Source organism: Balaenoptera acutorostrata, chromosome 2, assembly GCF_949987535.1.
Source record: "Balaenoptera acutorostrata chromosome 2, mBalAcu1.1, whole genome shotgun sequence".
NCBI classification, from domain to species: Eukaryota; Metazoa; Chordata; class Mammalia; order Artiodactyla; family Balaenopteridae; genus Balaenoptera; species Balaenoptera acutorostrata.
This window is the reverse complement of record NC_080065.1, coordinates 80,183,997-80,210,123: the sequence shown is the minus strand read 5'-3', so window position 1 is coordinate 80,210,123 and position 26,127 is coordinate 80,183,997. Positions and strand designations below refer to the sequence as shown.

Here is a 26,127-nt window from a genome sequence, read left to right as displayed (position 1 = left end):
CTACATCATAAATGTGTTCTTCAAGGTAGACTCATTAGTTTTCTATTGCTTTCTAAGTAATTTCCATGAGCTTAGCAGCTTAAAACAACATCGATTTAATAGGTGGATTACAAATTCTGTAGGTCAGGAATCTGACCATGGCGTAACTGGGTTCTCTGCTCAGAGTCTCACCAGGCCAAAGTTAAGGTGTCAGCTGGAATTAACATTAAAAACTGGAGCTCAGGGTCCTTTTCCAAGTTTATTCTTGGCCTTGGCAAAATTAAATTCCTTGCAGCTGGAGGTCTGAAGTCCTTGTTTTCTTGCTGTCTGCCAGCCAGGGTTTGTTTTTTTTTTGAGCTCCTACAGGCCAGTCTTAGGCCCTTTTCTTTTGACTCCCTCCATCTTCAAGTCAGGGACAGTGTGTAAAATCCCCCTCGTGCTTCAAATCTGATTTTCCTTTTTGCTGCCAGGTAGAGAAAACCCTGTGCTTTTAAAGGAGATTAGATTAAGTCCACCCTCACAATCTTCCTTTTGGTGAACTCAGAGTCAACTGATTAGTAACCTAATTACATCTGCAAAATCCCTTTCGTCATAAAGTAGCAATAACCACAGACATATCATATTCACAGCCCAGGGATTGGGATGAGAAATCTTAGGGGTGCATTTTAGAATTCTACCTACCACAGTAGGGAAGACATTTACCACCAGCTCCCAATAAAGGCTATCTCATTGTGTGCTGGGCAAGCCAAAAACATTTAATAAATTCTCATTGCCTTAAATATGCTATTTTAGTGATGAATGTGGCTGGCAAATCTCCTCTGATGTTATTATACTAATATCAAGATACGATAATATTGATATCAACAGGAGTCATAACAGATTCTAAAAATAATTTCTATTTGATTATAGTTATGTGTAGCTTATAAATCTAAATTTTAAAGGATGTACTGTAGATATAAAGATGAATGTAAGAATTCACATTCATTGTACATGCATTATTAACCTGTAGGTTGACATTGTCAACATATTTCAGACCAGTTAGTCTTTAGAAATTGTTTTGAGTAGTTTTTGAAAACAATATACTTGCCCTTTTATAATTGGCCCTTTGAGTACATCCTGTTTTATTTTGGTATATTCGCTAATAAAAGACTGATCACTTGACATTACATGAGGCAATCTTAAAATATTTTTATCCATTGATTTATTTGCTCTTCTCTTTTAACTCACTTGAAGAAAAATCCCACGTCCTTACCAAGGATCTGTAGAGTCTCACATAATCTGTTGTCCCTCCAAGCTCTGATTTCATCTCCCACCACTCTCTTTCCAGGTCACTCACTTTATCCACACTAGAATTCTTCAGGGCCACTGCACTTGCTGCTTCCTCTGCCTGAAATTCTCCCTTATTGGTTCAGGTCCCTTTTCAAATGTGTGCTCATAGGTGAAGCTTCTCCTCCACATCCTATCTAAAATAGCAGGCCCCTCTTACTACCATCCCTTCACCTGTGGCTTCATCTTCCTTCCCACATCTATCATTACATGACATGTTACCTCTTCATTGGCTCTTTGCCTGATTCCCTCCACTGCAACCAAAGATCCTTGGGAGTGGGGACTTTATGATCTGCTGGATCCCCGGGACCTAGCAGGACCAATTTACATAATAGACATCCAGTAAATATTGTTAAATGCATCAATGTATTTCAGAAAAGGAAAAGTATACCAGCTGGAGAATTCCTTTACTCTGCAAACTAGCACAAGTCTTGTATTAAGAAAGAGCCCTGTCTTCTTTTAAAAACTAACAGAACATTAATGGAAATGGGAAGAGTAGCAAGTCTGGCAGAAAGGCAGAAGACAAGAAAGAGCGGGTCATTGAGAAATGCAGTGCCTAGGTTGGTTCTCCAGTTTTTATTAAACTTACCAACGCAGACCATGGACTTTTTCCACACCCTGTCAGAGCATTGAAGGGAATGCTGTGTTGAAGACAGGAACAAGGATTCACAACACCTACTACTATCCTGTATCTGCCGTCTTTGCTTCTATCGGTGACGACATGCTTTAGCAGGATAATTGCAAGTTTTGAAGTTAGTTGTCACATTAAAAACTTATTAACCGTTTTTAGCATAAGGGATGAAGATTTTTTTCATTGTTCCTCAAGTATTCTAGTTACATTGTAGGTGTTAACATTTTGCTTTGCTTATCTTTTTTACTTGCTTGTAAAACTTATATAACCATTGACTACATCAAATAATAAGATAATTGAAGAAAAGGCTTTAATTAATAATCTGGAGACATGGATTTTAAACTTGTATTTTGAAAAGAAAAAAATCTTTTACTTGTGGAAGCATATCCTTTAAAATTTCTCTCATTGACAAACAGTTGACAAGAAATCAGCTTATTGCATCTTTGTTTTGATGACCTCAGATATATCATTGCACCGATGACTGTATATATTAAGGACTCCACATGCTTGAAAGGGGTGTCTGTGAAACAGGGACTAGCTATGTTCTTATAGCTCTAGAGATCCGGAGGAGGCATCTTAGCTCTATAACATACACTTTATAACAGACCTGTCCAAAATAAAATACTACATCACAAAATGTATGTGTTCAATAAATACTGAATTTAATTTTAAAGTGCTGAGTTGAAAGTATTCAAACTGTCTACATTCTGTCCACATGGGCATCTGTCATCTGTTACTTTTATAGTTGTGAACCTTGTATTCAGTGAAGGACTAGATGAGGTCTCTTCCAATTCTAAGACCTCATGTTTCTATAAGACTATTCAGTCATCACTGAGTTTTGAAGGGAAAACATTGCTGAATGAGAAGATGAACATCCATAATATGACTTTATTCATTTTGTCTCTGTTATTAATTAAAATAGGTAAAACAACTAAAACAATAGAAATGATCTATCTAAAATATATCTGTGAATACTGTTTTAAATGTGACTAAATTCTATGAAAATGATAAGGTAGGCTATAACTATTATAACTCCTTAGAATTTTATTTTTTAATATTAACTCTGTAAAGAATCATTATTTGAATAAACTATTGATCGCTTGTGGAGATATTTTACAAATTGGATTTTAAAAGGATTTTCAGAAACTAAGTATCAGTGAAGTTCTTTTTTTAAGGGCCTTAAATCATGCATTTAAAAAGATTATTTGCACCAAACAATGTAATCATAGTGTGATCTGGCTTAGTTTTTGTTTTTGTTAAGGTAAATAATTCTAAACAGATAAGCCCCATATATCAGTCATTTAACGTAATACAGTCTTTTATCTTGATCTGATCACAGTCTAGTAGGGGTCAGTGATGGAGGGTGGGTCCTGACTCTGCTCCACAGTCATTACGGGAACCAGCTTTTTTCCCATCTAGGGTTACTACCTCCCTTCGGTCCTCAAAGTCTTTTCTCTTCAGGCTGTGGATGGGAAAATAGAATAAGACTCACACATGGGAGGTTTTTCATGGGCCAGGCTTAGAATTGGTGCATATCATCTTCTGAGCTTACTTTCAGTTGACCGGAATGCAGCCACTTGGCTGCTCCTAATTTTATAGGAGGCTGGGAGCTACTGGCTAGCCGTGTGCCCAGGAAGAAGAAGAAAACATGGATATTGCCAAGCAATCTCAGGCTTGGCTACAATCCACCTTTCTGGTCACCAAATATCTGGTTCACTCTTGTTCCTGAACGTAGAAGATGTTCACCCTTCTTCAAGGCAAACAGCCCAGGGTCCCATATGGTCATGTATCCAGCTCCAAATCAAGGATATCTGAATAGAGGGAAATCCTTTATCACGTCCAAATGTGGTTCCTTGTAGCCCCGTGGACTGTGAATCTGCCTAACACTTCCCCAGACACGCCCAGTATATAACAACCAAAAGGAAAGCATGGGAGACTCATAGCAGTTACTTGTCCATAGCATTTCTGAAATCCCCATCGACAGGCTTTATGAAGGTCACTTACCTGGAGAATAGGGAGATTCCTTGACTAGAACGCTACAATTTGGGGAGAATCCCCTTGTCTATTGTTCTCTGTAGCAACTAGCTCCACCATCTGGGAAGTTCTTTACCCTCTATTATCCTCTGTAGCATATCTGAAATGGGCATGGAGGAGCCCGCCCCCTTGGGAACTGCACTGCATCCAAACCCTGCTTCCTGCTGGTGCAAGATCAGGGATCTCAACCAGGTGAGTTCTTTCTCTCAAAAACTGAGTAGGCTTCGTGCGCCAGCAGCCACACCCAGTATTCTTTCTCCTCAAACATGACTTATTCCTTTGCTCCTCCCTTTCAGTGTAATGGCAGCTACCTTAAGGCCATCGTGCTTGGGTGGGAGGGCCAATCTGACCTTATTTTTCATGAGCTTTTGTTGTTCAAAGTCGTTTTTAAATTCTTTACTCCCTTTCATTTCTACTTGTGGATCAGCCTATTTTCTCCTGAATTCATCTCTTATGATTACTTACTAAAAGCAACCAATTTCAGAAAATACACACCTTCATTCTGGCTCTTCCCAACCATGTCCCCTCAAGCTCAAGTTCAATGGCAGGCAGCCTGCCTTTCGGGTTACCATAGGAACAGTTTTACCACATGTCTACCATGGCCTAACGAGACTCTACAGCCTTCCTTGCTACCCACCACCCATCCACTAAGTCAATGTCACATATTTTAGGGATTCTTTTTTTTAATGTCAACACTCATTCTTAGAATCAATTTTTGTATCAGTTGAGATAAGTAGTGTTAGGACCTGCAAAAGATAAACACCCAAATCTCAGTGGTTTAACAAAATCAAATTTTATTTATTTTTATCACTTCGTTGTTCGCTGTAAGCGATAGTAGGGCTTCTGTTTCATTTGGAAACACCAGGCTCTTTCTGTTGTGTGGCCCTGCCCTCATCTAGGTTCTCAATGTTGGGGGAAAAGAGAGAGAATTTCATATAGGAATATGTCATGGGCTGGTTGGGCCTAGGAGTGGCATTCAACTTCTGCTCATAGGCCATTGGCCAGAACCCACTCCTCAATAACAATAGCCACACCTAAATAAAAGGACTCGAAATGAAGTTTAGCTTCTTGCCTGTGAAGGAGAGGAAAACACAGATGTCAGTGAAGGGTAGCAGTTTCAGCCATAATTTCTCTGTACACATAAAAATAACCTTCCTTCTAAACATTTTGCATAAAAATATGACAGCTTTTACTATATGTTTATTATATCTATTTATTGGACATATGACATAAAATGTTAGGAGAGATATGTCATAAGCATATTCATTGACCTTTATTCTGGTATGGTTTCTAGTTGATTGTTCTGAATAAATATAAATCAATTAATCAATCATATAAATAAACACTATAAGCAAATTGCTACTACAATGAGATTGTCTGAAAGCACTTTGTAAAACTAGAACAGATTGACCATTTTGAGGAATCACAATGAATGTCAATTACCGTAGTTTGGGAAAGTGGCAATGGCAAAATGTGTACTGTTGCAGATGTGATGGCACAGTGCTTTTGTGATATTAAGCTTTACATATTTCAGATTCAGTATTTGAGAATAAAATTCAATGAGATTCCTAGAATCACAGTGAATAAGAGTGGGAAAAAAAACACTAAGAAATAAAGGGTGTGCAATGTAAGTACTGGTTACCTCATTAGTTTCTGTTATTTTTTTGAGATAGTACAGATATTCGTTCATTCAGTTATACAGGAGTGTTTTCAGTCAACCAACATTTCTTGATCACACACGATAACCCAGGGGTTGTATCAAACATCAGGGATCAGAAATTAAACCAGGCCTCAATGTGACAAGCGTTATTTGCGGAGGATGTTAGGGAGCACGTGGGAATGGCCTAATAATGTCCATGGGATGGCTCAGAGAAGATGTCCAAGCAGCGGTGAGACTTGAACTTAGTACTGAAAGAGAACTAGGGATGATGGAAAAGGTCATTCAGGGCAAGGGAAAGAGATGAAGAGGGGCACGGACACTGGAGAGAAGCTGTGGGTTTGAGGTGCTGCAAGGTGTTCTGTAGATTAGAGGTCTGGTGAAAGATGAGTCTGGAGAAATTAGCAAAGAAATACTTGTATGTCGTGCTAGAGAGTTTGAACTTTATTCTGAAATCAATGAGAACAATGAAGAATTTTAAAGCAAGGGAGTAACATCAGATTTTTGTTTCAGAAAAATTTCTAGCTGTAAGATTTTGGAGAAAGAGTTGAAGTGGAGAAGACTAGAGCAAGGAGATAAAGAGGAGATCATTGACTTTTCTTTTTTCTCACATTGCATTCGTGAATATGCTAAGGAATGGGTTATTCAAGTACCATGCATTTGTGATGCATTTTAGTCATACTGTAATATAACTGTCTTGAAATTGGTTCAGGTAATGACAGTAATCAATCAAGGAGTCATAAAACTGTTTTGATTGTTATTACTTACAGTTTTGATTGATGAAGAGGATTTCGTTTTCTTTATAGAGTAGTAGTGACTTTTATTTAGTGGATATGTTCTATGGGCTCCAGTCATTTTAATGTCGTATTTTATGGTACTTCCTTATACATAGGCTTATTTATGTAATCTTTATTATTATTTATAGGCTACTTTTTCTTGATTTAACAAATCCAGTAGAATTGCTATCTCTACATAACTGGGAGGAAGAAGTACCTTGAAAATAAGCATTACTTTTCTGCTATATATTCATGTATTCTTAAATGGTTAAGGAAAGTAGCTAAATAATAATTGTTACCTCAATTTCAGTTGAGGTAACAGAGAACCCCAGTTTTAGGCGTCTGAATAAGTGCCCAGCTTAGCAAATATGTTAATAGTAATGTATGTATGTAATATTAATGTTTGTATTCATACAGTCAACGAATATTTATTGATAAGTTGAGTACCTGCTCTGTGGTAGGTTCTGGGATGCACAAGAGGTCTCTGCCCTCATGAGATTTCTGTCTCATGGAGATAAAAGGCCCTAAATAAATCATCTCCCCAATCAGATTCAGTCATGCTTGTCTAACTGCTACTCTGATGTGATAACGGTTCAGAATTAATGTTTGCCAAGTTTAGTGAGATCCATGGCTTCCTAGTATGGAATCCAGTTTCTGATGGGGGCACCTTACGGGATGGCTAAGCTCAGAAATGATAGTTTTTAGATACGTGGGACAGGTCGGTTGATTGGTTAGACTTAATGGTGTAGTAAACTTGGAATCTAGAATCAAATAGATCTTGCACTGAATTCTGGTGCTGTCACTTACTAGCCTTATGACTAGGGCAAGCAGCCTAATCTTTCTGAACCAGTTTACTCATCTATAAATTACTAAGAATATTAATTTATTCATCGATTGAACAAACATTTATTGGATGCCTCTGCTGTGCTGGTTTAACCTACCTCACGGACTACAGTTGTAACTAAATGAAATATTATATGAAAAGCCCCAGGCACATACTAAGTATTCAAGAAAATTAGTTTCCTCCCACTTCAACCCATTTTTTTTCTTTACTGGATATTATCTTCCATTTTGTGAGAAACCCCTGTGCCCAGGAATGGCCACGTTGTAAGAAGAGGTGGTTCATACCACCTAGTCTTATGAAACTGAATTGAATAGAATTCAACCAAGACTGATTGTACAAAATCGAATAAATCATTCCAATAAGAAAAACACTTTTCTAGAAGGAAGGTCTCTTTGGAAAGTCCAGGACCAGATGGCTTCACAGGTGAATTCTACCAAACATTCAGAGAAGAGTTAACATGTATCCTTCTCAAACTATTCCAAAAAAATTGCAGAGGAAGGAACACTTCTGAACTCATTCTGTGAGGCCACACCCTGATACCAAAACCAGACAAAGATACAACAAAAAAAGAAAATTACAGGCCAATATCACTGATAAACATAGATGCAAAAATCCTAAACAAAATACTAGCAAACAGAATCCAACAGTACATTAAAAGGATCATACACTGTGATCAAGTGGGATTTACCCCAGGGATGCAAAGATTTTTCAATATCTGCAAATGAATCAGTGTGATACACCACATTGACAGATTGAAGAATAAAAACCATATGATTATCTCAATAGATGGAGAAAAAGCTTTTGATAAAATTCAACATCCATTTATGATTAAAAAAACTTCAGAAAGTGAACATGGAGGGAACATACGTCACCATAATAAAGGCCGTATATGACAAACCCACAGCTAACATCGTACTCAACAGTGGAAAGCTGAAAGCTTTTTCATTCAGCTTAATATCAAACAAACAAACAAACAACCCAATCGAGATATGGGCAGAAAACCTAAATAGGCATTTCTCCAAAGAAGACATACAGATGGCCATCAGACACATGAAAAGATGCTCAACATCACTAATTACTAGAGAAATGCAAATGAAAACTACAATGAGGTATCACCTCACACATGTCAGAATGGCCATCATCAAAAAAAAAAGACCACAAATAATAAATGCTGGAGAAGGTGTGGAGAAAAGGGAACCCTCCTACACTGTTGGTGGGAATGTAAATTGGTGCAGCCACTATGGAGAACAGTATGGAGGTTCCTTAAAAAACTGAAAATAGAGTTATCATATAATCCTGCAATCCCACTCCTTGGCATTTGTCTGGAGAAAACTCTAATTTGAAAAGATACATGCAACCCAGCGTTCATAGCAGCATTATTTACAAAAGCCAAGACACGGAAGCAAACTAAAAGTCCATCTACAGATGAATGGATGAAGAAGATGTGAGATATATATATAGATATAGATATATATAGATATATATAGATATATAGATATATATATAGATATATAGATATAGATATAGATATAGATATTTGACTATTACTCAGCCATAAAAAGAATGAACTAATGCCATTTGCAGCAACATAGATGGACCTAGAGATGATCTAAGTGAAGTAAGGCAGACAGAGAAAGAAAAATGTGATATGATGTGACTTATATGTGGAATCTTAAAAAATGATAAAAATGAACTCATTTACAAAACAGAAATAGACTCACAGACATAGATAACAAACTTATTGTTACCAAAGGGGATAGCAGGGTGTGAGTTCACGATTAACATGTACACACTACTATATATAAAATAGGTAAACAACAAGGACCTACCGTATAGCACAGGGAACTATGCTCAATATCTTGTAATAACCTATAATGGAAAAGAATCTGAAAAAGAATGTATATATATGTGTGTGTGTGTATATATATATATATATATATATGTATAACTGAATCACTTTGCTGTATACCTGAAACTAATACATTATAAATTAACTATACTTCAATTTTTTAAAATGGTTAAAAAACTAAAAACAAACAAAACAAAACAAAAACCACTACAGGAAGCATATACTCTATCAGCCAACTTACCAAAAAAACACACAAAAACAAACAAAAAAGGATCTGGAAGTTGCATATGTATGTCACTTTACACATCTTGCGGACTCGGCCACATGGCCATACCCGTTGCTTGGAAAATAAGGAATTCTCTAATGGAATAATCACATGTCCTGCTAAACTCACAGAGACTCTATTACTAAAATGAAAAAGAGGAGAAATGGATGTAGGGGTTCAGTCTGCCACAGAAGCCAAATTAGGATCAGAAGGCTCCACGGTAAGAGTACGAGATAATAAAAATACACAAACACATGTGCAAAATCTCCTGGACAAGGAGAGGCTTTGAATCCTGACCCTGAGCCAGAGTTCTGGACCCTGGGTTACCCACAGCAGTGCTTGTGGGTGCAGAAGATGGAGTGAAATGTAGTCCAAGAAGAATCAAGCACCTGATTTGTACTTGACAGAGAGAACTCTGGCAGTGTTCAGAGGATAGATTAGAAGGGAGAAAGGAAACCAAGCAGAAGTCTCTTAGAATCATCTAGATAAGGAATGATGAGACAGTGGTGGCAGAGATGATTTCAAGAGATATTTTAAGAATTAGAATCAGAGGGCTTCGGAACATTTATCGGGTGAAATAGGCTAAACTGTGGTTGCAAGTGGAATTTTAATTAGAATTCCCAAGGCTTAGGAATCTTTATCCGTTAGGATAGGCTGAACTGCTATTATAAATACACCCCCAAATTATTTAATGGCTCAAATGTAATAGGAGTTTATTTCTCACCCATGTGATAGTCCAAGGCACGTACTTCCGGTTGGCAGATAGCTCTCCTCCACATGGTGTTTCGGGAAATCAGGCTTCTTACACATCAAATCGCTTTTAATTTGTTATATTTTAAGAAACACATTTTGTTCACTGGCATATATAGCAATAGAAATAATACTGTTGTTGAGTTTATAACTCTAAATTGAAAGAAATGAAACAAAATAAGAATAAACAGATTATAGAAGTATCCATGGGGGAGACTCTCTGTGATAAAAGGAGTATCCCCTGGTTTTTAGCAGCATTCCATTGGGAGTTTCAGAAAATGAAATATTGCTACTCGAGTTTCACTGGTTTTCCACAGAAGATTTAACTTTGCTTTCCTAGAACCTTGATGATAATTTCCCAGATACATATAATCAGCAAATGATGCTCTGCCCCATTTTTAAAAATTGTATTCATTATTTACCCAAAACGAAGAAAAATATAATTTAGAAATATTTCCTTCAAACTTATTAATAAAAATGGTCTTGGTGTTTGACACAGTAATTTTTAGTTTCCTGAAAAATACACTTATGTGGAATGGCTCATTCTCTGTCAAGGGCATGGAAGTGAAATCTTATCATAGATCCTTGACTTTCCTCAGAGAAAGTTGAGAAATCCCCTCATTTTAAAGGTTGAAAAACTATAGACAAGAGCAGTTAAATGACTTTTCTAAGACCACACTGCTTATAAGAAGCAAAAGTGACTTTGGTCAGTATTCTTTCCAGCACAGGACTTACTGTGAGCAGTGTCACAGAATCCACAAAGAAGAAAATTTCGGGGTCAGTGGAGTTAATAACACTCACTGTGACCCACAGTTGGAAGGGGCTGCAGTCTAAGAAAAAGCCATTGAAAGCGGTGATTAAAAGTTACTAGTGACTAATACATTCTTGTTGTATAAAATGATACAGTACAACATATATGCAAGCCAAAAAAAGTTACTAGTGACACTCAAGGCAACAGTCTCAGAAAAGTATTGAGATAGCCAGAAGAAAAAGGATTGAGGAGAGTATAGATATTTAGGGTATAAAATTTTAATATTCTGATATTTTTTACATAGGAAAGTTCAATGCTTAACATTTTTTTTAAAAAATTATATTTGATCTTGTTTGGTTAGGATGGCTGTAAAAACATGGTAACATATTCTAGAAGAATTCCAGAGAAAATTGTTTCTCCTTAGGTAAAAATCATGCTTAAAGGATGAGGAGTATATTTATACCTCCAAAGTCTGTGCACTGATCACTGGTCACAGAGGGAGCTCCCAGGGGCGGGAGAAGCAGAGCCCTTTGGAAAGAATGACTCTGACATCCAGAGCACTCTTCTCTATTGCAGTTGCTCTTATGCCATAGATTAATATACAATTAATTAATAGTCACAATGAAAGCAGTATTTGTCTAAATCTGTGTGAAAAAAATGTAAGTAACCACCCCCCTTCCATGTTTTAGTTTAGTTTTAGTTTTAGTTTAGTTTTAGTTTTAGTATTAGTTTTCATTCATCTCTGTGCTGTCTCATGGTAACTTCATTAACCAGCAATTTAAAAATCACTGGAATATTCATATTCCTCATTATGGAAAAAGATTTTAGTTTCCTTTTATTTTATAACATTAAACCATATGTGATTATAAGCTTTTTGCATTTTAATTTTAATATAGTTATTTAGCCCTATGTAATGTTTCCACTGTAGGGCATTACAAATCTCAAAAAAACAAAAAATGAAGAAGGAACGAGACAGTTTAAGGAATAATTTTAATGTATAAATAAGGTATCTGTTTTGAAGATTTTTAAGTCATTAATAAAAATAAATGTATATAAAGATATAATCTATTGCTCTGAGTATGCTTTGAACTTCTCTATTTTTACTGGCCTCTTTCAAGTGTGAAGGACCTTGTTATAGAACAGATATTTTCTCTGTTGTATTTGGTCAACAAAAGTAGCTAGCTTTAAATGTTTGTAGAAGGATTGAATACCATCAGGAAGATCCACCCTAAATTAGAATTCTTTTTAACTGTTCACACTTAATATTTATATTCACTTCTCTTTTTCTCTTTTGTCTTTTTTCTTCTTTCTTTTCATCTTCCTCCTTCTCCTTCTCATTATCCATAAGACTGAGTTTCGATTTCGCATTGTTTTTGATTAGGAGTTAGCGTTATTGAAGAAGTATAAGCCCCTGAAACAGGAATAGCTGTTTCTGTTTCATTATATACTAGGTTTGGGATAAGACTGATTTAAACTTGTTAACCAGGAGGCTCATTTATTCTGAAAATGAAAAACAGGACACTCATTGCTGTATGGCTATTTACATTTTAAAGAACTTTCATACTATTTTAAGGAAAGGAAGACTGCCATCTTGTGTGTGCTGTGTTTATTGCTGCACAGAAGGGGACCCATTCAGACAAAGTTTAGTTCTATGTTGGACTTAAATTACATTAAAGGCTAAATAGTCACACGAAGTATTGAAATGCTCAGATGTCCTGACTCAAATAAACAAACACAAACCATAGCTTGGGGACATGTTTTTCTTTACTACATGAAGAAACATTATACAAACCATCTAATTCCTCTTTTTCAAACAATTTGATCCTAGGGTTCAGATATATACAATGAAAATTCCCTAGGTCTAAAATACTCTAGAATTTTTAAAGCACAGAATTTATAATTATAAGATAAAATAATAATGTTTTAAAATAAATTCTGAAGTTAATGCTATCTGATAAAATGAATGTGTGAAAGGTTGCCCTTGAATATGATATTAATAAAATCTGAATTTTATTTTAGGGCTAACACTTCCTAGTTTCTTCTTCTATATTTATTTGCCCTGTTTACATTTTATTATCACCATAAAAAAGATTGCAGTGAGGGTCACAGTCCAGCCAATAACAACAAAGCACAGGTTGCTAGAAAATGCCTGAGAACTGCCAAGGGTGCAGTAGAGATGCCTTAACTTTGAAGAGCCGAACCACAGGCCTCACAATAGTAATTTGATAAGTGTTTGTGCCATCTTGTGGTTGAATGCAATATTGCAACAAAACAGCACTGGCACTTGAATTTAATTTTTGAGTTTTTTGAACCAACAAACTAAATCTCTTGTGTGTGTGTGTGTGTGTGTGTGTGTAATATATGGAGTTTTATTATAATAAAATGACTTGAGTTCACTGGAAAATCTATTACAATAGAAGAACCTCCAAAACATGTGAAACTTCCTCATCTATGAAATATAATAAGGTAGCATTTCCCAAAGAGAGATCAGGGATTATTAGTCCTGAAAGATACACTCAAGATAAATAGGCTCTCCAGTCAAAGACCTGTCATACCCCCTTGGAGAGTAAAAGTGCACATTGTCTTATTTAAAAGCTATAGAAAATTAATCTGTTTAATTTTGTATTAAACCAGCATTCTCCAAATATGCTTGACCACAGAATTCCTTTTTAAAAAACAAATAATACCTATTAATATTACCAGGTAATAAAGTGACTACCTTGCAACATAAAAGATTAGAGCATTAGGTACAAATCTTTTACTGAAACTAAATTAAAAGAATGATGTCTCCAGTTCTCTGTGTTGGAATCACAAGCTGAAGGTCTTGAACTTTAAATTAAGGACTCTCAGTCAACAAAGGTCCCTCAGTTACAGTAATAAGTAAACAAATAGAAATTCCTTAAAGAGTTTTGACTACTAAAAAAGTTATTAAAATTTAATAATAGCACCCAGAGCCTCTGAATGATAGCTGGAAAGGGAGAAATGTAGCAGATTTTATTCTGTGGAGTCAAAACACAGCGGGAAAAGTCAGATGACTGACTCACCATGTGTGTGCATCTGGAGCTGTTTTCCTGTACTTATGACTGTGAAATTTGCTGACGTATGTGCCATCTCCAATCCAGGTTATCCTGTGGCCAAAGCCACACATTTACAATATATTTCACCTTCATAATATCTTCTCAAAGTCCCTTAAAACAGCCTTTCTCTCTTTTTTATACCAATCCCTGAGATCTTAGTGCCTATCAGAGTCAAAAATCTGTCCCTAAACCTTAACTTAACCCTTAGACCGACTCTTGTTATCTGGATTGTTATTTCTTCAGACCATTGGATATTTACTGCCTCAAGCGGCATCAAGGATACGATACCAAGCGTGAAAAATGTTGTTTGGAGGTGGCCTAATGTAATATTTAATTTAAAGTTCCAGCATCCTAGCTCTGTGACTTTGGGGAATTTACTTACCTGTTCCACACTATATATTTGTATGTAATACCACTTGAGGGTATTCAATAAATGCCAACAGAACAAATGAAACATGGTTTCCTCAACTGTAACCTAGATAACACTACAACTCACCTCACAGGCTCGTTGGGTGGTATGTTATATTTGACATAGTACGTGTTCAGTAAATGTTAACCAGAGTGATCTAGATTCCTTTTTGTAATTTAAGTTCTGCCATCAAGACCTAGTGGATCACCCAGCAGGATTCTAGGAACGAGTGGTCCCTAATTCTAAGGGGATTTTGACAGTTAGCATAGACAGTGGTTGAGGAAAATGTTTCTGGTAAGGAGCAAGAAACAGATTGCTTCTGAAAAAGATTTACATTTGAGTGTATAGGCTTCTGTGCTAAATCATAAGTTTTGTCAGTTGTTTGCATAATAGCTAAATTAAATAGTGTGAGATACTGATATCAATAACTGTTAAGAAACACAGTCCAACTTTCTTTTTTTTTAAAGTATTTTATTTTATTTTATTTTATTTATTTTTGGCTGTGTTGGGTCTTCGTTTCTGTGCGAGGGCTTTCTCTAGTTGCGGCAAGCGGGGGCCACTCTTCACCGCGGTGCGTGGGCCTCTCACTATCGCGGCCTCTCTTGTTGCGGAGCACAGGCTCCAGACGCACAGGCTCAGTAGGTGTGGCTCACGGGCCCAGTTGCTCCGCGGCATGTGGGATCTTCCCAGACCAGGGCTCGAACCCGTGTCCCCTGCATTAGCAGGCAGATTCTCAACCACTGCGCCACCAGGGAAGCCCTCCAACTTTCTTGAAGTCACTTTTCTTGTAAAAGGCTTATTCATACCTTTTTTGGACCAAAGAGATACAAGATTGTTACACCTTGAAGGGGGTGAATGGTTTATGATGATATGCCAGAGAGAGAATTGACTAGGCTCCAGATTCGAGTCCTAGTCTGACCTGGAGCAAACCACTTGACCTTTCCTACTTGTGTCGTCTGTAAAACGGAGGCAGAAGTTAGGCTCACAGAGGCCTTAGGGTTGATTAAGACGGATAATAAGTGCGAGAGTTTTCTAAGCGAGAATAAGTTACTTGTCAATATTGGCATCATTTGTAGTGTCTAAATGATTGTTCAACATCTTTACATAATAATTCTGTGATGGTGTTTTAGAGTTAAAAAAGGAAAATATGGATGTCCATGTTTCCTAGAAGGCTGAGTAGAAGGAACCCTGGACTTGGCGTCTGAAGTGTAAATTTGCCTTTCATCCTGTTACTTGTTAGCTTCTTATGTGATTTGGTGCAAGTCACGCTGAATCTCAGGTTGTTTCTCACCTGCCATATAGGTTGATAATATATGCTTTCACCAACTTCACAGAGTCTCTTTGAGGATGTGTTTAATAGTACTGTCTCCACTGTGAACTCTAAGGTCATTCATTTACTCATCCATTGAACAAATGCTTACTGAATACAGGCTCTGCCCCAGACGCTGTATCATGTGCTGGGACAGAGTCCTGCCCTTGCGGGGGTTATAGCCAACAGGCAAATTCCCACAGTAAACTGGTAGACATACAAATTAACCTATAAGGAGCATAATGATGAGTGCTACTAAGCAGAAGAGCAAATGTCAGGAGAAAGTGACAAAGAGACCTAACTCAGATTGGGATGGTTGAGGAAGGCATTCCTGAGCATATTGTATTTAAACTAAGACCTGGAAGGTAAGAAGTGTCAGCCAGGCAAAAGGGGAAGAGAATGGGAAGGAGGGACTTTTCAAGCAGAGAGCCTGGCTGGAATATGTGAAACCTGGAAGCAGAGGAGAACTTCTAGTAACAGGAAAGCTGGAACAGAGTAGGGGCCAAAAATGAAGGTGGAGAAACAGCAAGTTCTGTATACCATGTTAGAGATTTTGGATTTTATTATAGGTGTAGTTGAAAGGTGTTGAGATGTGTTAAGCAAAGAAGGGGGAAGATTAAATTTGCAGGTTTAAAAGGTCAGTCTGGCTGCCATATAGAGAATTAATGGGGGAGGACGCGGAAGCGTGGAGAGCCCAGTTAGGAGGCTATTATTATAGTTGCACAGCACAGAAATCATGGTAGCTGAACTAGAGTGGAGGAGAGTTAATCGGACTTGGTGGTGTCCTGGATGGAGAAGGAGGTATGGAAAGTAATTTCCCTGCGTCTTGCTTGAGGAACTGTCAAATAATGGAGCCTTTAATGCCCTGACAAAGCCTGAGGAAGGAGTAGGTTTAGCAGGCGAGAGGATCAAGGCCTGTGTTAACACTGGAATGTCTATTATGTATCCAAGTGGAGGTGACAAAAGTCAGCAAGAAGAGAGGTCTACCACCCACATCATTAAGTCCTTAAGTCATTCAATTATTCACCAAATGTTTATTGAGGAACAGTATGTCTAATTCTGTACTAAGTGCTGGAGGTTTAAAAAACAATGGTACAAATGGCTCCGATCTCATGGAGCATATTGTATTTTAGCAGCTGCTAGTAGTTGCATAGATGATTTTAAAAATCAATGACAAAATTGCATGACTGAGGAAATTCAGGTGGGTACATGATGTTAATATCCCTCAAATTACATGCTATAACACTTCCACTCCCCACAGTGCTCAGCCTGTAGCTGGGGATCAGGGCCTTAAAAAATAACCATTTTAACTGTTAAACATTTCGGTTCCATCGACTCCCTTAAAGAATGCATTGTAACAGCTTAGTATTAAGCCTACATTTACATTTATAAACATTTTTTAAAGTTTGTCTTGTTATAAAATCAAGCTGTCAAAATGGGAGTTTCACAAAATGGGAAGTCGTTATTTTATTAGACCCGGGTCTAGTCATACAAAAACAAGGTCTTCAATTTACTAGGGGAATGTGGAGAGTTTTGAGAGAACCCCCAAATGATTAAATAAGAAAATCCATATCCTATAAGGCAATCCTTATATTTAGCATAGATATTTATGTGTCATGGAGGTGAGTGGAGTATTGAGGAGGAATATAGGTAGTGAGTTTAAGTATATCAGCCTCATAATTTTAATACCTAACATTTATATGGTGCTTTACAATTTTCTGAGCCCCACTCATATTTTTCTTTAAATCGTGTAGACCATAGTTATCAACTGTAGTTTCAGGTTGGACAAAACAGAAAGAATTAAAATTTTATTCTAAGGGAGTCAGGTCATATATAAAGAATTATTTTCTGAGGATGAAGATTGTCACACACTGGAATGATTTCCTTGGGGATGTTCCTGATTCACCTTTTCTAGGAATCCTTAATAACAGCATAGAGTTATGAGGCCAAGACTGATGTTATTCATCGGTCAAAATGAGAAATGGTATAATATAAATGAATGTATATAGAGGCCCTTCCCTCTTGAAGTTGCAGGAAAAAAAAAAGCACAGGCGTTAGAGCCACACAGCTTTGGTTGGAATCTTCACTCCGTCTCTTGCTAGCTGTGTACCCAAGAGCAACTTATTTGATGGCTCTTATTTCCTTTATCTTCATAGGGAGCTTGGGAGGTATTAATGCATAATATGAAGTATCCAGGTTATTCAACAATCATTTGTCCGCTTCCTCTTGATGCCTTCCTCTGAGGCATCCTTCCCTAGCATTCTGAAATTGAAACCTGTGAACAAAATACGGGACCAAGAATAAAATTGATACCTGTGAAGAAAATATGGGACCAAGGATAAAACTGAAGCTCAATTTAAGACTCACCTTTTCCGAAACCCATTAAACTAGTGTAAATTTTTAGCAGCATATATAAGTCTAAAACTTGTTAAATCAGCCAAGATCATGGATCATCTTTTTTATAGTTGACCAGATGAAACGTCAGATTAATCTCTATCATTTACAACATGAATTAAATTTATAAATGCAGCATGCAGTAGAGTTTTAAAATACCAGAACAGGGTTACAGTATTAAGATCAGAAGATGTAATAATAATAATTATTATTATTATTATTTACTGTCACTTCAATATTTAAGGGAAAATTTAGGAAAAAGCACTTAATCCTTATTTTTCTCATGTGATAAGGTTTACTTAAATTTTATTCCTTTAAATACTTTCCAATGTTTAGATGAGCTATTCTCTTGCTTCTGTAGAAAAGCATGATTAACATACATCAATTTGTATCTCTTTAACAGGGACAAGTGATCCATACGTGAAGTTTAAAATTGGAGGAAAAGAAGTTTTTAGAAGTAAAATAATACACAAGAACCTCAATCCTGTGTGGGAGGAGAAAGCTTGCCTTCTTGTTGATCATCTTAAGGAGCCGTTGTATATAAAGGTGAACCATTTATTTGTTTTTCCCCTAATGTAATCTGATATAGAAATCCTCGTTTAATGGTTTTTTATAATGTCTGTCTGTCTGATGAGATTTTTCACCAGAGGTATATTCTGCTATGCGCAATTCTAATCTGTTGGTGATGTGATAGAAATGAGCTATAGGGGAGGGGGAGCTGGTGGGAGCATTTTTCTTCTGGACAGTTCTATTACCAGTTATATTTAGGAGGATTATGAAGTCCATCTCCTCCTGCTTGGTGCAGTTAACTGATTTAGTGCACTTTGGGAACGTATAAAAACAAGACTCCATATAATCTAGCACGAAGAGCTTACACAGAACACACCCTTTCTGTTTAAAAATTATATCAGGGGAGACTTCCCTGGTGGCACAGCGGTTAAGAATCCACCTGCCAATGAAGGGGACACGGGTTTGAGCCCTGATCCAGGAAGATCCCACATGCCGCGGAGCAACTAAGCCTGTGTGCCACAGCTACTGAGCCTGTGCTCTAGAGCCCGCGAGCCACAACTACTGAGCCTGCGTGCCACAGCTACTGAAGCCCATGCGCCTAGAGCTTGTGCTCCGCAACAAGAGAAACCACCACAATGAGAAGCCCGCACACCGCAGCGAAGAGTAGCCCCTGCTCGCTGCAACTAGAGAAAGCCCGCGCACAGCAATGAAGACCCAATGCAGCCATAAATAAATAAATAAATAAATAAATAAATAAATAAATAAATAATAAATTTTTTAGAAAGAATTATATCAGGGATCTGCCATTCCTGGTTGCAAACAAAATGCTTTACTTGGAAGGTGAGGAGGGTAAACATAATAGAGGGAGAAAAACTCCTGTCTCTATTACATTACCAGAGATGGGGGAAAAAAAAAAGTATTTCCTTTCATTTGATGTAGTTTAAAAAAAAAAAAAAGAAGAAGAATTTATAGAGTTAACCTTAATTCCTTATTTTACTTTCAAAGCTGACTTCCCTTTAATTCATATCTCTAGGTACTTATATTCTTTTTGACTCTTATGTTCTGACTATCCATGCAGTGACCAAACCTTTTTCTGCTTTTACCACATCACATGACCCATCCTTTACTCTAAATTGTCACAACTGGCACGTGAGCCCCAAAGGTGACTTGATCACTCTTTCAGCAATCTCTGGGCGTCCTTCTTCCCCTCAAATCTTCATTTGCATTGCTTCCAGTTGTTTCTCTTTTCCACAGAAAGGAAAGAGTAATCAAGATGTTACTAAAATCATAGCAGGACCATTTATCAAATCGATGAAAAAGAGAACTCCAAGTATGTAGTTGATAAGTTTCTAGAAGTCATTATGGGGAGCATAGACCTGTATTTGCTTAAGAAATTGTCTCAAATGGACAATGGCTAAAGGAAATCAGTTAAATAGAATTAGTGAGCTATCTTTTAGTGTTCAAAAATCATGACCCAAGAATTACTAATGTGAGAGTCTTCCTGGCCAACCCTCCTCCCACCAAAGGGAAGACCTCCATGGTCAGAGATGTTTCTCCCTTACTCCTCATCTCTAGAGAGAAAGAAATGTCTACATGAGAAAAAAGGAAATACCTTCATAATAAAGAACTGAGATAAGGGGAAAAAAGGAATTTTAAAAAAGACAAGTAGGATTAAGGAAGCTTATTCCTAGGGAGGTTTAGAAGAAATAAGTTAGAACAGCTGCAACCATGAAGGAAATGGATAGGAAAGGAAAGCAGGGTTAATAAGGATAGCACTGGACCATTGGGATCTCATATAATGTCCCTTAAGAGAAAAATTATGGAAGAAAAGGATTAATTTCTAATTGCTTTTGCTGTGGATCTGTTTCTTTAATGGGATATTACTCTATGACAGAAGCATGTGGATCTCCAGTCTTTAAAGCGGTTACAAATGAATGTTCCAGTATTACATTAGATAATGGTTGGGTTCCTCTGCTATTCTTTTGTGTTCAAGAATGAAATTCATCTGTGCAGAAATCCAGATGTCAAATGTGTATTTCAAAAGGAATATCATAATAGGCTCAAAAGCAAACAAAAATCTGAAGTACACAGAAAAAAAATGGTGGCAAAAATTTTTGTTTTGGTTTAAGAGAGCAAGAATAGATACACATACATACTGAAAATGGAGACTGTAACACTGCCTGTAGACCAAAGGCCTGGTTAATGACACACTGGGAACAAAGAATTTAGGAGAGAAAACCCAAGGGTGGTTTTTGTTTTTGTTTTTTACCACTTTGAGTTTCCAAAGTGCAACATTATGTAGCCATAGCCTAACTTCCACCTTATAGAAGAAGATACATACTGAATTGTAAAAGATTTGACCCTTTTTTTTACATTTCTACATAAGAAAAAATAAGTTAAACAGAAATCACACCGGCCTCTCAAATACTAGTACAAACATAAAATAACAAGACTTTATTTTCATGTAATGCTTTATACTTTTTAATATGCATGCTTTGATATTTTTCATTAGATTTTCATTTTCTGGACCATGCATAGGGCTTCTTTTGAAAAAAAATTTCTAACTTTCACCTTTACTTTTCCCATGTTTTGTGTTACCTACTTTTTGCCTAATGTGGGACACACAAAGACCTAAATAATATACATTGGTGGAAATGATATTTTAAGTTACTAGAATTTCATGAAGATTGCATTATTTTCATTGTCTCTACATAGCTCTGTGTGAGTGACATTTATATGATGCCCACATCCTCTGTGATAGGAAATTAATCTTGCCTGAAAGATTTCTTAGGGACTAACTGATTCTGTAGTGACAGGTAATATGAAAATGCATCCATGAACTAGATGATTAGAAAATGTTGTCTTCAACCCTCCTCTCTATGGTTCAAGGAAAAAGAAGTCCACGTGCACACTGTAATCTGATTTCTATCAGTGTAAAGATTACCAAGGGAGGGCTTCCCTGGTGGCGCAGTGGTTAAGAATCTGCCTGCCAATGCAGGGGACACGGGTTCGTGCCCCGGTCCGGGAAGATCCCACATGCCGTGGAGCAACTAGGCCCGTGCGCCACAACTACTGAGCCTGCGCGTCTGGAGCCTGTGCTCCCCAACGGGAGAGACCGCGATAGTGAGAGGGCTGCGCACCGCGATGAAGAGTGGCCCCCGCTCGCCGCAACTAGAGAAAGTCCTCGCACAGAAACGAAGACCCAACACAGCCAAAAATAAATAAATTAATTAAAAAAAAAAAAAAGATTACCAAGGGAAACAAAATTCAGTTCTAAGCTAAGGTTATAAAATCACACTGAAGTTACAGTACTTGTAACATTTCTAGTAAAAACTTTTAAAACATCTTGGTACTGTCATTTTTAAATACTATACAAAATAAATAAATACACTTTCCAATTGGTTGGAATTCATATAGCTTTTAATTTTAATAAAAAGAGAATATTCCTTCAGTTATGAATGACTTCATAGTAAGGGCAGGTAAAAACAAGGCTGCAGGGACGGGCTGGAAACATATTTATCGTAGGGTAGCAGTAGAATCTGGGAGTTAAATGCAGTGCTTCTAACTGAGATAAGAGCCACTGGAGCCTGCTCTGTATCCACGGAGATGCTCCAGCACGCATCTTAAATAATAGAGTAAATTCAGCATCCATTTCAGTTGAATTAAATTCAGATTCTCCATTGTAATTTCACTGGCGCTATTATTCCAGGTACACGATGAGCACCCAGAATTACAGTGGGAAGAGGTAGAAGTAATCTAAAAGGAGAAATGTAAATTGTTGCTTGTTTGGCCTGATCATCAGCTAGAAGAGCTAAATTGAAGGTGCTCTTCTAAATAATAGAAAGATTTTGATAACTAGAAAAACTGTTCTGTTTGGAGCCATAGTACTGATTCTAAGATCGTCACTTTAACAAACTTGATAGTTCCTTAAATAACTCACATCTATCCAAGCTTAAGATTTAAAATTGAAAAGGTACTTAAAGCATGGGTCAAGCTAAGGACCATATAACTGTCTTGTCCAAAATTATTTCTCAGTAGGTTCTAAGGGTCCTAAAAAGAATGTCATATACCAACGACCCTCAACCTTGACTGTACATCAGTTTAAATATGCTCTGTGTCTGAAATCCATTACAAGATTTGAATCTGACCTCTTCTTAGCCCGGGCATTTAGGGGCAAGTAACATAAATGTTTTAAGCTTTGGATTGCTTATCTGACAAATGGAAACAATACTTTGTTCACTGAGTTGTATAAGAATGAAATTTAAAAATCTATATGATGTGTTTAACACAGTGCCTTATATATGGTAAATGCTGAATAAACATTAATCGTCATTAACTGTGCTTCTCATTGCAGTGGGAGTGCCTTTCCTATTTCATCACTCTTCTATGTTCTATATTTTCTGACACTTCACCTAGGGCAATGCTCCCTCTGACAAATAGTTTATAGAGCTTGGAACCAAATTGCATAGCAAACAATTTCATTAAGGAATGGATTCTGGTATCTCCATTCTTCCCTGTGTTTATTCCTTTGCTGAGTAATAGGAATTGAGAACTAATGTAAACCTCTAGCATTAGGACGGTAGAAAAGACTCTCCCCATGAGAATAAACAGAGTTTGAATGTTGACTCACCCATTTGGGCTGTCTATACTGATCAATTCACTGGATTCACAGCTTTCCACTTCATATGTGTAGGTGAATCCTAGGTGTTCTCATGGATTATATGTCACTGTAGTCTCCCCAAGATTTTAATCCTTAGGCTGATACAATCAGAAGAGATTGCACAAGAGAAATTTCTCTAATTTTGGTGTAAATTTTATGTTGTAAAATACACTACTGCAGCCACTTGCAAATACCAAGGTGTCAGTTGTATAAGATATGCCACTGACCAGATGACTAAAGCTCAGAAGTGTAATTGATCAAGGAGAATATTTACTGCGGGAGTGCTGTGCTTTCTACAACAAATGTACTCCTGAAAGGTTGTAAGTAAATCAAATGACTATAAATTGAATAATTTAAAAGGCATTAGAGGAGCATATAACTTAAATAAATCCCTTGTGACTCTTCTAATTTAAGAATCCCTGTGTAAAGCAAAGGATTTATTTTTTTTTAATATCAACTTTTTACATATTAAGTTTGTTTAAATTGCAGTACACCTGTACTAGAGAAAAGAAAACAGTAACTGATGCAGGGCTTCTGTACATCCTACTCCCTCAGCTTGGAGCTTTTTAACAGTTGTGTCAAGGACTGGGCAGAGGGATGCTGAGCTACGGGTTCTCTCAGCCCAGTGCATTCTCACTTCCTGGAGAGTCCAGTCGTCTGGGTCATCCTTTCAAGAGCAGACTTACCTGTTTATGCTCATTTACTCCAGTGAGCAATACAATGATTTTCTATTTGAAAAGGTCAGAAACACAGCTCTAAACTCCATCTAGTAACCTTTTTTTCAATCTTAAAAGCTTTCCCTGATCTCCAATGTAATTTTTTTCTTTTTGTACCCTGTTCTTTTCTTTACAACAGTCATCAAAGTTTGTAATTCTATCACCTGTGCACTTCCTTGTTTAACATCTGCCTCCCTCACTAAACTATAAGCGTTGACAATGTGAGATTTCCTCACCACAGTTTACTCAATGCCTAGCACATTGTCTGGCACATAATAAGCATTTAATCAATGTTGACCAAGGAAATAAATGAGTAAGAAAATGCTTAAATGGATGGAAATTAGCCAACTCCCGTTCACTTAGAGTTCTTTGGAAATGGCCCCATCTGATCTAGCTCTGAGCTCTCTCTCCAACTTCCTTCCACTCTCCATCTTTCTCAGTCTGCTTCAGCCACACTGGCTGCTGGCTGATCCTTGAACATGCTAATCACTTGCTGTTTCCTCCACCTGGTGCGCTCTTCCCATTCTAGTGTCACTGTAATGGCTTAATCTTTCTCATGATTGTAGTCTCTACACAATCACACTTCCTCTGAGAGGCCTTCCTGGACTCCCAATCTAAAGTATCAGCTCCAAATGTATATTCTCATTGAATACTTATATCACTCAGCATCATGGTTTTTTTCTTACTTTTTTAAATTAGTTTTTATTGGAGTAGAGTTGCTTTACAATGTTGTGTTAGTTTCTGCTGTGCAGCAAAGTGAATCAGTTATATGTATACGTATATCCACTTTTTTTAAGATTTCTTTCCCATTTAGGTCACCACAGAGCATTGAGTAGAGTTCCCTGTGCTATACAGTAGGGTCTCACTAGTTATCTATTTTATACATTGTAGTACATATATGTCAATCCCAATCTCCCATTCATCCCACCCCCCCTTTCTCCCCTTGGTAACCAGTAGTTTGTTATATGAAATTATAGAAAAACAAAGCAAATCTATGACAACAGAAAGCAGATCAGTGTTTGCCAAGGGCAGAGCAGGTGAGGGAGAAGAATGTCGAAAAGGATCATGAGGGAACTTTGGGAGTTATGGAAATGTCTTCCACCTTGACTGTGTCAGTGGTTGCATAGCCATAGACATTTGTCAAAACTCATTGAACTGTACCCTTAAAATGGATGTATGTCCACTCCTGGATATATATCCAAAGAAAATGAAAGCACTAATTAGAAAAGACACACGTACCCCAATGTTCATGGCAGCATTATTTATAATTGCCAAGGTATGGAAGCAACCTAAGTGTCCATCAGGAGATGGTTGGATAAAGAAGATATGGTGTGTGTGTGTGTGTGTGTGTGTGTGTGTGTGTGTGTAATGGAATACTACTCAGCCATAAAAAGGAATGAATTTTTACCATTTGCAACAACACAGATGGACTTAGAGGGTATTATGCTAAGTGAAATAAGTCAGACAGAGAAAGACAAATTCTGCATGATGTCACTTATATGTGGAATCTAAAAAATACAACAAACTAATAAATATAACAAGAAAGAAACAGACTCATAGATATAGAGAACAAACTAGTGATTACCAATGGGGAAAGGGAAGGGGGGAGGGGCAAGATAGGAGTAGGGGATTAAGAGGTACAAACTACTATGTATAAAATAAATCAGCTACAGGATATATTGTACAGCACAGGGAATATAACCAATTTTTATAATAACTATAAAGGGAATATAACCTTTAAAAATTGTGAACACTGTGTTGTACACCTAAAACTTATGTACTATTGTACATCAACTATACCTGAATAAAAAAATTTTTTTAATTAATTAAAAAAATAATAAAATATCAGCTCCCAACACATTCCCTTACACTTTTGTCTCCATGGTGCTCCTCACTGAACTGTATATATCTATTTGGGTTTCTATGGACTCTCCCAGCTGTTCAGTGTAGGGTCCAGAAGGTCAAGCACATTGCCTGTCTTTTTCATCATAGTATGAATACAAACCATGAAGGGCACAAAGAAGATAAATAGTTTTGACAAAAGAAAGAAATACATTCTTTTCTTTTTCTTTTTCTTTCTGTTTTGTTGTTGTTAGTCACATTAATATTATGCCCTAATCATTGCTTGTGATAATAAAAATTTAATTTAAACTTAGAATAACTTTATGAAGTACTTTAATCATAATATCT

General features: G+C 37.0%; 1 protein-coding gene across 15 annotated transcripts in view; it reads left to right on the top strand.

Annotated features, from left to right (window-relative positions):
• Positions 1-26,127, top strand: part of MCTP1 (multiple C2 and transmembrane domain containing 1) — a 560,962-nt gene that overhangs the window by 278,638 nt on the left and 256,197 nt on the right. For all 15 annotated transcript variants that reach the window (XM_057541264.1, XM_057541263.1, XM_028162670.2 and 12 more), the window contains one exon: positions 18,455-18,597. In XM_057541264.1, the coding sequence (XP_057397247.1) occupies positions 18,455-18,597 (143 nt within the window). The remainder of the gene's footprint in view (positions 1-18,454; positions 18,598-26,127) is intronic.